Raw genomic sequence first — 13,695 nt, forward strand, 5'->3', positions numbered from 1 at the left:
ACAAGGGCGGCACGTTGAAGGCTGGTAAGATTATCACGACCCCATGTTTCAGATATGTGTCTGAAGTCCTCCATTACCAGCCTTGTGAAAATATCAACCGCTGGGCAGGCTGACAAAGGGGGAAATCGGGTGGAGCGCGGGTAGACTGACTGAGGGAACATACCTGTGCATGTGGGCTCTTGTTCGTTTAGTAATTCCTCAAGGGCGCGGAGAGCCTCCTCTTCTGCCCTATCATCCACAGACTGCTCTCCCCTCCCCTTTGTATGCAGTTTCTTAAGGATCAACTTTCTTGAGAATAGAAAGAGATCCTTTATGGCTGTGAACGAATTATAATTATTAGCAGGGGAAAATGTCAAACCCTTTGAGAGAACCTCAATTTGCGGCTGTGTAAGTATGTGAGTGGACAGGTTAATTACCTGCAAGTGAGTATTCCTATTCCGCTTATCCTGTTGATTGGGTTGCGTGATTTTTCGTTTGGTCACTGAGGCCTCTCTATTAGGGATCATATTGTGGGAATCCAACATAGGTTTTTGTGATTTAGAGGATTCCTCACTCGACACACAAGATGTCGCAGACATCGATGCTATTGACCTTCTCCTCTGCCCACGCATTGGCCGGCGTGATTTACGATTCCACTTATACACCGTATTGGTCTGTCTGTCTCCCACATCCCTCTGGAATTTTGTAGTTTTTGTCGTACATATTTCTTTCTCCCATTTTTGAAAGTCATTATCTATTTCCCGATTCAATGCCTAAAGTTCAGCATCAGACAAATCCTGCTTGAGATTATTTTGAGCTATTTCAATTTCTTTGTCCAGCTGATCTATGGTGTCCTTATTGAGTTGGGCCAATAGTTCCATATATCCTTTAGAGCATAAGTTTGCACATTCTTCCCATTTTTGCCGGAAGACTAGATCATCTATTTCGAATGAAGGGAACACCTGAACCCTTAGGCCCCTAGGTATCAGGCCTGTTTCTATATATTTAGATAGAAATGCTCTATTCCACCAAATTCTGGTGCGTCTATGTAGTAGATCTTTAAGTTTTTTAGTTGCCATGTGTGTGTCCCTGCCACCGCCTGCCACCGGTAACTTGGGCTTGTCACAAAAAACCTCATCAATACGTGTAAGCCACGACTGCTCACGTGCTTTATAGTCCATGGTTATTTTGGAGCCAGAAACTGTGAAAAACACAGATAACAGGAATAATATATAACCTCTCCAAGTCATCATTATAGATATGTAATACGATGTACAGATCTACATCTATATGCTAATTGCATATTATAGGTTAGCGACTCAACATTAACAATATATAGAAAAAGAGAACTGAGTCATAGCTAGTTATAGAAAATACAAATATATTTTTATTTATACCAAATAGTACATAGAACAGACAAATATAAAACGAGGCACATGTAGAGCAGTCAAATGGACTTAAAATAAACACTGGGTTAGTGAACTGGTCCCGGCTCCATTGCTCTACATCATGACGGGTAATGTACTTTGACTTAGATTTTTCACATTTTTGTCTTTTTGTGCCACCAATATCTACTGGTTTACTGGAACTATGAAGGCAGTGCAAGCGCTGGGATTCACCCAGGGGTAGCATTATGCACCTATAGTAATATACTGCTTTCCTGGTATCCAGTAATACCCGTCTTTTCTGACTACTACTCATATGGTGACACATCTAAACCGTTATATACCCATGATGCATAGCTCTGTAGCCGGCACCTTAGTAGCTTGGGATCTTTTATATCACTAACCCAGTGTTTATTTTAAGTCCATTTGACTGCTCTACATGTGCCTCGTTTTATATTTGTCTGTTCTATGTACTATTTGGTATAAATAAAAATATATTTGTATTTTCTATAACTAGCTATGACTCAGTTCTCTTTTTCTATATATTGTTAATGTTGAGTCGCTAACCTATAATATGCAATTAGCATATAGATGTAGATCTGTACATCGTATTACATATCTATAATGATGACTTGGAGAGGTTATATATTATTTATGAAATGGTTTGGTGTAGTCTGGTAGCCCTAACGCTGGAGCTGAAACAAGGGCATCTTTTAATTGTTGGAACGAAATCTGACCTTCTTTTGTCAACAAATAAGGTTCACTTTTTACACAGTCATACAGTGGTTGCATTAGTTGACTGGCATGTATAATCCATTGTCTACAATGAGACACTATTCCTAAAAATGCTCGTAGCTGTTTATGATTTTTAGGCTCATTCATCTGTCTTATTGCTTCAGTTCTTTGAGGTGTAAGATGCTTTTTACCTTGAGAAATGCAATGACCTAGAAAGACCACTTTGGTCTGACAAACTTGTAGCTTTTGTCTATTCACTTTACACCCTTCTTTTTCTAGAAAACATAGTAAACTCACAGTGGACCTTTCTGCAGTTTCTAGGTCTGGGCAGCAAAGTAGTATGTCATCCACATACTGTAAAATTACTACCTGTGGTTCAGGTTCAAACCTCTGAAGAACTGTTTGTAGAGCATTTGAATAAAGAGTAGGGGAGTGTATCATTCCCTGTGGAAGGCGTGTCCACGCCAACTGTTTGCCCTTAAATGTAAATGCAAACAAATGCCAACTATCTTGGTGTAAAGGAACCGAGAAAAATGCATTTGAAAGATCTATTACAGTAAACACTTGAGAACTGGCTGGTATCTGTGATAGTAACGTATGAGGATTGGGTACAACTGGGGTGATTGGATCTAGAACTTTGTTTATTTCTCTTAGATCATGTACCATACGATATTTGGGCATAGAACTCTTATCAAGAGTTCTCTTCTTGACTGGATACAGAGGAGTGTTAGCAGGTGATTGTATCTCTACCAAAACTCCTTTCTCTCTGTATTCCTCTATCTGTTTTGTAATTGCTAGTTCCTGCTGGGCACTCACAGGGTATTGTCTGAGCTGTGGGAGAACAGTTCCTGGTTGCACAGATAATTTTACAGGAGAAATATGCAATAATCCCACATCAGTGTCACCCTGTGCCCACAGTGTTTCTGGGATCATTGAGAGGTCTAGATCTGTGGTGTACTCTTTTTCTTCAGTATAATCCTCAAAAGCCTGAATTCTGACATATTGTTCTAATGATTCTGCATCATCAGGAATAGTCAACATAACTGTGCCATCTTCCCTAAAATTGATGTTAGCTTCTAATTTCTTTAGGACATCAGTTCCCAACAAACATGTTGGGGCACCTCTGGCATACAAAAATCTGGATGCAAAACATTTAGGTCCTAATGAGACCTCTAGGGGCACAGTATATGGCAATATTCGAATTACCCCATCATAACCCTCAGCAAAAGTTGTTTGTTGTGAAATATCTTCCGGATTCGGAAGAAAATCTTGATTCAAAATTGAGGAAGTTGCACCTGTATCTATCAAAAATGGAATCTCTCTCCCCCCCACATTCACCTGTATCATAGGTCTTCTAGCTGGTAGGGAGGTTTGTAACACATCGAGTCAATCTGAATCTGGTATGGGACCATCTACGATGGTAGATTTCTGCTGGTTGTCCATTTGGGGAGGTTATTTCTGGGAACAAATTTTCCTGACTTTATATCTGCCAACTTTTTCCTGCACTCTTTTTGGAAATGACCTGGCTTTTTGCAGTAATGACAAGGAAAATTGTGTCTTGCTCTCCCTCCTGTTGTGTTTGCTTGCGCTATTCTGACAGGCTTATGATTTTCTCTTAAATCTAACTCTATCCCTACGGCTTTTTGCCTAGCTAAGTGTGGGTCTTCCAAGGTTCTCCAATCAGGAGTTGCGGCCTTAAGTTTCTCCTTCACTTTTGGAGACAATCCATCTATGAAGGTTTTTGTAATTAACCTCATCATTCCTGGAGTGGTCAGATCTATTCCTTCATCTCTAAAGCTATTTTCTACCCCTAGATAATACTCATCTACTGATTGACCAGGTTTCTGAGCCACCACTCCCGTTGTTCCTCTCTGCCTCTGTTTCTGTCTCATGAAAATTATTAAGTGGTCTACAAACTGATTGCCTGATTCTACCGTTTGTAGGGCACCTTCTCCTGCTTGTCCTACTTGTCCTACCTGTCCTGCCTGTGGCCTATGTCCCTGTAGATATGCCAGTAATTCCTGGAAGAGACCAGGAGTCATTTTCATTCTACATAATTCCTCTCCATCCGCCCAGACTCCTGCGTGAGTCTGCATAATTTGCTGTATATATTGTGCAAATCTGACTGGAAACTGAGTGGGGTCTGGCGCGTTATGCAAGAGAGACATACCTTCAGCAGGGGACCAAGGGAAATATTGCCGAGTTTGATGATACCTAGTTCCCATTACCCCGTCAGCATTTGTTTCCCTAAAAGGTCTTGGTACTACCCTAACAGGAGCAAGTACAGTGTCATGTCTAAGCGCACCACAGGCTAGGCAATCATTCCTCCAATCTGGATTTTGTTGTCCACAGTGTGAACATACCCATCCTCCTACCCCACCAAGATTGGGATACAAGGCTGGAAATTGTTTTCCTCCCTCTGCTCCTCCAGATGGTACAAATGATTGGGCATTTGGATCTAGGTAAGAAGGTGGAATACATCCTTTCCTTCCTATAGACCATTTGAAAGTGTCTGGATCATATCTCCAATTTTCTTCTCTTGCTGTTTTTGAGACTTTTATCATGCAGTGCACAATATCTTCCCACCCATTATCTTTAACTATTCCTCCTCTTTCTTTATTTACTCTTTCCCATTCTGTGCTGAACATAAGTGCTTCTGAAATTCCCAATTTTTCTCTTACCCTTCTAATCTGCTTTCTGACTGTCTTTCCACATCTTTCCTGTATGATATCTGCTGCTTCCACTTGTCCTAAGACGGTTTTTGTCTGTTTATTTCCCATTTTTCTTTTCAATACTAGCTATGACTACCCTAGGTGACGTTTGGACAACCACTTCCTCTGTTGGTGGCGTCTCGTTGCCTTCTCTCCTAGGGAGCTAAAATATTGAAAGGCTCGTCTGCTCCGTTTCTTCTAATATGCAGGACGTACTTAAGTGCTATTATGCACGCAAACAGACTCAGCAACACCATACAGATCACAGAACTTTCTGTCTCAGTTAGCATACTTGTCCCAGGCTCATGAAACCGCGTCCTGGGCTCATTCTATCAAACCTTATCCAGAAATGAAGGAGGTTAAGCACTTATTGAGAGTCAAGCATGGGCGGAGGTCTCCTCGAAAGGACGCTACCACATGACCCAGTTAGGCTGACTTCCGTGTATAAGGCTTATACCCCAACTATTTCGGCTTATTTTCTACGTACTTTTGCTCTTCTTTCACAACATGCCACAACCTTCACACTGTTCACACACTGCCAGGGACAGGACTCATAAATCTATACAATATGGTAACCCGAGTTTTATAGGTATCTACTCACTACTAGACTAACCCAGCGTGACACGGCTCGTAGAGATCTTTCGGATAATACAGGGCAGATAAAAGAGAACTAATAATGTCTCTTACCTGGCCAGGTTTTTTTTTTCATTTGCCGTCCATTATCCCAGATCTCCGTTGTCCGTATCCGCAGGTGAATCTCGAGCAGATACTCTCGCCTCGGGTCCCTGTTCGGGCGGCCAAGAAATGTTGAGTCCTTCTCCGTCCCTGGCTTCCTGGATGGGATCCAAATAAATAACACGCAGCACAAAGGTTGTGTGTTCATAGACAGGGATAGCCCTGGAGCCCGCGCCTCTCCTCACTGGGCGCTCCCCCTTCTTTATATAGATAAAAAGTTTAGACATTTTACAGACATGCGCACAAGCGCTCATATTTCACAATCACTTACAAAGCAAATCTTATTCTAGTGAAAAAGTTACAATTATTTGGCATGTAGATAAAAAGCTACAATATCAAGGAGGAATGTGCGCGTGATTACTAACAAAACAAAGAAAATGTCAAGTTTGCAGAAATATTTCTTGTTGTATACCAGATTTCTCAGGAAGAACACAAAATGGATTCCCCGGTTCAGTCTGATCTCCACAATTTCAACCGCTACGGGTCTAGGGGACACTCGTTTAGGTGCGGCGGATGACACTCAGGAGACACATTTCCTTAAAAGTTCACAGGGTTTATTGTTCCATAAACCATATTGCAACAGGAACAACAGGTAAACAGTCTTACGTCAGACAGGTGATTCCCCAATGTCCATAGTAGAGCTCCGCTCTCTCACGTCTGTGGGCTCACAGACTGTGCTATGTCCAGCACGTAGGCTCTCCAGCCTAAAGATGGTCTCTGTGTGTTGTTCAGGACGTCTGTCCCCACGTGGAACCGTCCAACACACAGGCCACTCTGCAGTGTCCAGCCAAGACACCTGGAAGTATGTCCACCCTGACACACACCCACACACTCACTCCATGTGCTACACACACCTCTTTACATAAGTGTAACCACACCCAGGTACCTGTCACATGGCTAGTCAGGTGAGCGTGACATCACCACAGGTCCTTACACACCAAACCATCTTACGTGTTCAGACACGCCTCTTTGGGTGGGTTTGTAGGTGACTGAACCCACCCATCTCTCCAATCACCTGGAAGCCCTCCCAATGTAAACAAATCCCTCAGCAGTAGATCTGCTTGAGCAAAACATACCCAGGCTTCCTTCACAGGGCCCCCCACCTCTGCGATACCTACCGTCCATCAATCACATGACCAGTCGCTATGCCACACTGTGGACGTAAGTCTTGATGAGGCTGTGCAGGGTGTAGATGTGATCGGTGGTTCAGTATGAACCCATCTTGGCTTCTGCTGATGATGTCATGTTGGGTGAGGAAGGTGGTGACCCCTTTATTAATGATTCTGTTGAACAGTTTTAGAGGATTTTGGAAGTTCTTAATCATCTTTTCTCTAAGTTTTGTGCTTAGATGCTCCTGTTCTGGGGTAAGGTCCTCTTCTGGTATGTTCCTGTTGAGACCCTCAAAGTAGATGTGCCAGATTTTACAATTCTGGATGTCGAGGGTGCTCTGCTTGGGCTTTGTGCTGACATGACTCCAGGTCTCCCAGAATGAGTTGTTCTGGAGGGAGTTTTCAAGCTGCTGTAGTTTGTGGGAGATGTGCTTCTGTTTTTTCTCCTTGAGGATGCACTTGTATTGCTTCTGTAGGATATCCTTGGCCACGCTAAGGTCCCTGTTGGGGTCTCTGTGCTTTTGGTTTGAGGCTACCCTTAGGGAGGCGCGTTGCCTTGCATTCTTTGTCGTACCATTTTTGGCACTGTTTATTTGTAGGTCTCTTGGGGATGGTCCTCCTGAGGCCTGCTAGTTCTGCCATAGTATAAAGAGTGTTATTAAAGTTGTTCACTGCCCGGTTAACTCCTTGCTGGTTTGGTGTAAAGGGACTTGTGTTAAAGTTTACAAGTAGCTCTTAAATATCAGTTCTTTTGGTCATTGTGAAAACATGGGGGTCAGTGGGTGCTCTAGTTTGCTAGCTGAAACCGCATGAACCAGGGCACATCCCACTGAATGCCCACTCTCCTTTAACCATGGGCTTAATACTACTCAGACAACACAGGGTGAGGGTTAAACAGTGTGGCAATACTTTATCGAACAACAAAACAGGCAAATAATGCATAGAACAGTCCCAGCATAATACCCATGATGGTTCACATTACAGAGTCTCACCCTTCAGGTGACTTGCCGGGATAAAAGAAGCTGTGACTTCAGAGCTTCCAGGGCCAACTATCCCCAACTGTGGCATGCACAGAGAGGAAGTAACAAAAAGCTTGGGAAGGTGACATTCCATTGAGGTACTAGGCCATCTTGGCTTCTCCGAACATCTCCATGGAGCCAGGTGACCTGTGCGTGTCAATCTTGGCTTTCCCAAATGTATCCATGGAGCTCCGGTGATGGGTGCGTCAAAGTCCTGACTACTCCAAATGTATCCATCGTTCAGTGATGGTCAATGGATCAGGTCTGTATTCTCTCAGCCGGGGCTGTGGTCCCCTAAGCTAGCATCCTGTAGAATGTCAAATCTGTGTCCCTCGTGATGGAGCCTTGATCTGGCAGCTGTCCTGTAGAGTGTTCCTGGTAGTGGTTTTGTAAAGAGTCTCTGGTTCTTTAGATCTCTGGATCTCTTGGCTGTCTGGATGCATACTGTTAGAGACATATCCCACTAGTATAGCTCACAACTGTTGTCCTTCAAACCAGCATCCAGAGGTCAAAAGGAAGATGTGATGAGATTAACTCACATGGACTATTTAATCAATTTCCATAGATTTTACTCCTCTGTTTTGCAAGTCAACAAGTTAGCTGGCCTGGACAATGTGTCTTTGCCTGTACTGGTTGCTTTCTCTGCCTGTACAGGTTGCTTTCTCTTCCTGTACTGCTGCCTTTCTCTGCCTGTACTGGTGTACTGATGGCTTTCTCTGCCTGTACTAATGACTTTCTCTGCCTGTACTGGTGGCTCTCTCTACCTGTACTGGTGGCTTTATCTGACTGTGCTGGTGTCATGAACCGGGGGTGTTTAGTTGCCCCAGTTCTTTCTTCAGGGATTTATTTATATCCCACTTCCCAGTTCCGGTTTGGAACTTGCAGCCCTCAGGTCAGTCAGGGAACTACACCTAGGATAAGTAGTCGCCAGAAAGGTAGCCAGGTCGTGTATTGGCTATTAGGCACACTGCAACGAGGGCGATATAACTAATTCCGCACAAGCAGGAATTATAATTATCAAACGCTGTCTGTCACTGCCAGCTATACCCAACAAGCTCAGTACGATCTGCTGTCACCAGCTCCTATTCCTATGATTCCAATCACTAGCGTTGACTTAGGTCAAAGGACTTTGGGTACGTTTAGAGCAAGGAAAACGAAGCTAGTAAACATTATAATTTTTACTCCAAAAAGATTAGGCAGTGTTTGCAAAAGTATATAAAAAGATATTACCAAAATGAGACAATCATAGTATGTACAAGGCAATTACAAATAAAAAGGGATTAAAAGAAGAAAAAACACAGTTCTCTCATATCATGGCTGACCATGCGGCGTGGGGGAGGGGTGACATCAAAATGCATCCCAGAGCCTCTCTTAGCTGGCTCCCTGGGCAAAAAAAAATAAAAAATCTAGTGCAAAATGAGGTCCCACTATCTTATACCCCCTGCTTGTGACATCACTGAGTGGGTGGAGCTATGGGTGCAGTCTCCTCTTCCAAAGAGACTCAAAACTTTATTAAGACCTCATAATTGTCATAACTTGAGCTGGAAACCTCGTAGCAGGATGCCAAAACTATCATTCTCCCGAGCAGGAGATGGGTGTTAATTTGAGCCCAAACATGAAGTATCTGTATGACTCGGTTAAGTAGAAATCTATTTCTCGGCTTCCGCTTAAGCTCGAGTCTAGAAAACTAGAGGGTGGGTAGCTCTATTAATGCACATCCCAAATATGTAACTTTCACACCTATATCACTATTTGGGGTTGCGTTATTTCATCTTTAATATCTCTAGGATAGAACAAAGAGCACATGGCTAGTAGAACTGCTTTCAGACAGTTTCATAGCTGCCCAGAGGGAGGGGGGGATGAGTGGTTTAGAATTACACAGCCAGAGTGTGTAGTGAGAAGGAGCGGGGGGGGGGGGGGGGGTCAAAAAGCCCATAGCGTGTGTCTTACACAGACCTAATGGATGTAGCAGTGCTCAGTGTGCGTGATAATATAGAATCAAATACATCATATTTCCTGACAGCTGGTTGCTTTCTTTGACTGCTGGTTGCTTTCTCTGTCTGTGCTGGTTCCTTTCTCTGCCTATACTGGTGGCTTTCCCTACTTGTACTGGTTTCTTTCTCTACCTGTACTGTGGACTATGTTGTTTACATACAGTAACTGTGTTTATTGTGTTGAATGTTACAAACAGCAGAAATTCTGTTTTTATTTTTGCAGATAGTTTATTAGCAAAACTTAAATTACAGAGCATTAATAAGTATTGCCAGTTCCAGGAGAGGAAGTCAACAGTCAGTCACCAAGGGGGGAGGAGGGCACCGTTGCTCACATGAGGGGTCCGCCATCAGTCTCCGGGGGGAAGGTCCACCATCAGTCAGCGAGGCAGGTGACTCTTTCTAGAGGTGGCGCACTCTGGGTCACTGGAATACCTACGGACACTTAGGACAGATGTGAAGGGTCCTATGGACATGATTGGGGGATCATGACGACATCATCCACTGGAGACATTTCCGACATCCCGGGAACTGTTCCTGGCAAAAGCACAAATGTGGAAAATTCCTGAAAAGGAAGGAGAGATGTGGATAAGACTGACTGCTGAGAGAAATCACTACTCCCATCATCCCTGACCCCGGAGCTCACAATCTAATCTCCTATCACACAATGTATCACTACTCCCATCATCCCTGACCCTGGAGCTCACAATCTAATCTCCTATCACACAGTGTATCACTACTCCCATCATCCCTAACCCCGGAGCTCACAATCTAATCTATCAAACAGTGTATCACTACTCCCATCATCCCTGACCCCGGAACTCACAATCTAATCTCCTATCATACAGTGTATCACTACTCCCATCATCCCTGACCCCCCGAGCTCACTATCTAATCTCCTATCACAGTGTATCACTACTCCCATCATCCCTGACCCCAGAGCTCACACTCTAATCTCCTATCATACAGTGTATCACTACTCCCATCATCCCTCTCCATCAATATACTTTTACACACTGAGTACAACAGAAGAATTTCATGTCGTTCAGGAGGAGAGAACATGGCGGCATTGAGTGGGATGTGGGATCTGGGTACAGCATCCCTTTATGTACGGGTACGGATGATGAGAGTGATGAGCATGTTACCTGCAGACACCGTGAGGATGATTCCTATCCATCCTAGGATGTAGGACCACGAAAACCTCCAGTCCACATAGCGCTTCCCAAAAAAGTTCACCGTCACCCCAGTGTATACGGACAGGGCCAAGAGGGCGAAGAATCCTGTGCAAAACATACACAGCCTTGATACATCCACAGACCCCACCGCAACACATGATACCCCTTCTGCACCTAGCGGGGATGGATGGACGGACACGGGTCCAGGCATACTGGGGGTGGCACATACAGTCAGTTACAGAAATCTTTGGCCAGTGACGAATTCTTGTGATTTCAGCTATACAGTCCACTATATGCAATTGAAGTGGACACTTTGAGGGTTAATTAAAGGGGTTGTACAGAAATCTCCTGTATACACATTATTAATTGTAGCCATTTTCCTTTTGGTAGATATGCAACAGATACAGACTTATTTGTGTGCAGGAGGAGTTTATACTTTTCTGACTGTACATGGCAATGTTGTTAATGTTATCTGCTTAGTTGAATGTAATGCATATAGTTGTTGTACTTTCTGTCTAGATAAAAGTTGAATTACCCTATATAATCTACTATCACAAGTTTCTTCTGCGACCAAACTATGCAACAGGTTATGGGCCCAGCATAGAAGACAAAAAGGACTTGGTGAATGGAAAAGAATACTTCAGAGCAATTCTCTGTAAACAAGTAAGACAAATAAGTTAAAGATGAGCAGCAGTTCAGAACTGAGACTCACAGTAGCTAAGCTGAACAATGAGAACTATCAGTTATGGAAGTTCAAAGTGAAGATGCAATTGTCTAAAGATGATATATGGGAGGTAATCACTACAGACAGACCCAATGATAATAATCAGACATGGGATAAGAAAAACAGACAAGCAAGAGCTACTATCAGCTTATTAGTGGAGGATGATCAGTTAATCCACATAAGGAATGAGAATACAGCAAAGGGAATGTGGGAAGCATTGAGAAAGCTACATGAAAGATCCATCTTAAATCACAAACTATTCTTGCTAAGAAAACTGTACAAGATGAGATTAAGTGCAAGGAAAGACATGCAGGAGCATATAAAGTCCATGATGGAGGTGGTAACACAGCTGAGGTCAGTCGGTGAAGACATTAAGGAAAGCCATATAGCAGCAATAGGAATTACTGTAAAATTCAAAGATGATAATTGTACAATCCTAGAGGGAGATAAGGTAATAATTAATGTCAAAGCAGGTTAACAATTATATCATCTAGACACATTAACCCTTTTACCCCCAAGGGTGGTTTGCACGTTAATGACCGGGCCAATTTTAAAATTTCTGACCACTGTCCCTTTATGAGGTTATAACTCTGAAACGCTTCAACGGATCCTGGTGATTCTGACATAGTTGTCTCGTGACATATTATTCTTCATGATAATGGTAAAATTTCTTTGATATTACCTGCGTTTATTTGTGAAAAAAACAGAAATTTGGCGAATAATTTGAAAATTTAGCAATTTTCCAAATTTGAATTTTTATGCCCTTAAATCACAGCGATATGTCACACAAAATACTTAATAAGTAACATTACCCACATGTCTACTTTACATCAGCACAATTTTGGAACTGAAATTTTTTTTTGTTAGGGAGTTATAAGGGTTAAAAGTTGACCAGCAATTTCTCATTTTTACAGCACCATTTTATTTATTTATTTTTTTTTAGGGACCACATCACATTTGAAGTCACTTTGAGGGGTCTATATGATAGAAAATACCCAAGTGTGACACCATACTAAAAACTGCACCCCTCAAGGTGCTCAAAACCACATTCAAGAAGTTTATTAACCCTTCAGGTGTTTCACAGGAATTTTTGGAATGTTAAAAAAAAAAATGAACATTTTACTTTTTTTCACAAAAAATTTATTTCAAGTCCAATTTGTTTTATTTTACCAAGGGTAACAGGAGAAAATGGACCCCAAAAGTTGTTGTACAATTTGTCCTGAGTACGCTGATACCCCATATGTGGGGCAAACTACTGTTTGGGTGCATGGCAGAGCTCGGAAGGGAAGGAGCGCCATTTGACTTTTTCAATGCAAAATTGACTGGAATTGAGATGGGACGCCATGTTGCGTTTGGAGAGCCCCTGATGTGCCTAAACATTGAAACCCCCCACCAGTGACACCATTTTGGAAAGTAGACCCCTAAGGAACTTATCTAGGTGTGTGGTGAGCACTTTGACCCACCAAGTGCTTCACAGAAGTTTATAATGCAGAGCCGTAAAAATAAAAAATCATTTTTTCACAAAAATGATCTTTTCTCCCCAATTTTTTTTTCACAAGGGTAAGAGAAGAAAGTGGACCCTGAAAGTTGTTGTGCAATTTGTCCTGAGTACGCTGATACCCCATATGTGGGGGTAAGCCACTGTTTGGGCGCATGGCAGAGCTCGGAAGGGAAGGAGCGCCGCTTGACTTTTCAATGCAAAATTGACTGGAATTGAGATGGGACACCATGTTGCGTTTGGAGAGCCCCTGATGTGCCTAAACAGTGGAAACCCCCAATTCTAACTGAAACCCTAACCCAAACACACCCCTCACCCTAATCCCAACCACACCCCTAACCCCAACCCTAACCACACCCCTAACCCTAATCCCAACCATAGCCCTAACCACACCCCTAACCCCGACACACCCCTAACCCTAATTCCAAATTTAAATGTAATCCAAACCCTAAACCTAACCCTAGCCCCAACCCTAACCCTAGCCCGAACCATAACCATAGCCCTAGCCTAACCCTAACCGGAAAATGGAAATAAATAAATTTTTTTAAGTTTAATTTTTCCCTAACTAAAGGGGTGATGAAGGGGGGTTTGATTTACTATTTATAGCAGGTTTTCTAGTGGATTTTAATGATTG

The 13,695-nt window shown here is 42.8% G+C and overlaps 1 protein-coding gene across 1 annotated transcript in view; it reads right to left on the reverse strand.

Annotated features, from left to right (window-relative positions):
- Positions 1–9,886: 9,886 nt before the first annotated feature.
- Positions 9,887–13,695, reverse strand: part of LOC143768224 (lens fiber membrane intrinsic protein-like) — a 180,663-nt gene continuing 176,854 nt past the window's right edge. The window contains exons 4-5 of the mRNA XM_077256920.1: positions 10,810–10,944; positions 9,887–10,229 (exon numbers count right to left, since the gene is read on the reverse strand). Of these exons, the coding sequence (XP_077113035.1) occupies positions 10,162–10,229; positions 10,810–10,944 (203 nt within the window). The 3' untranslated portion in view covers positions 9,887–10,161. The remainder of the gene's footprint in view (positions 10,230–10,809; positions 10,945–13,695) is intronic.

This window comes from Ranitomeya variabilis, chromosome 1, assembly GCF_051348905.1.
Source record: "Ranitomeya variabilis isolate aRanVar5 chromosome 1, aRanVar5.hap1, whole genome shotgun sequence".
Classification (NCBI taxonomy): domain Eukaryota; kingdom Metazoa; phylum Chordata; class Amphibia; order Anura; family Dendrobatidae; genus Ranitomeya; species Ranitomeya variabilis.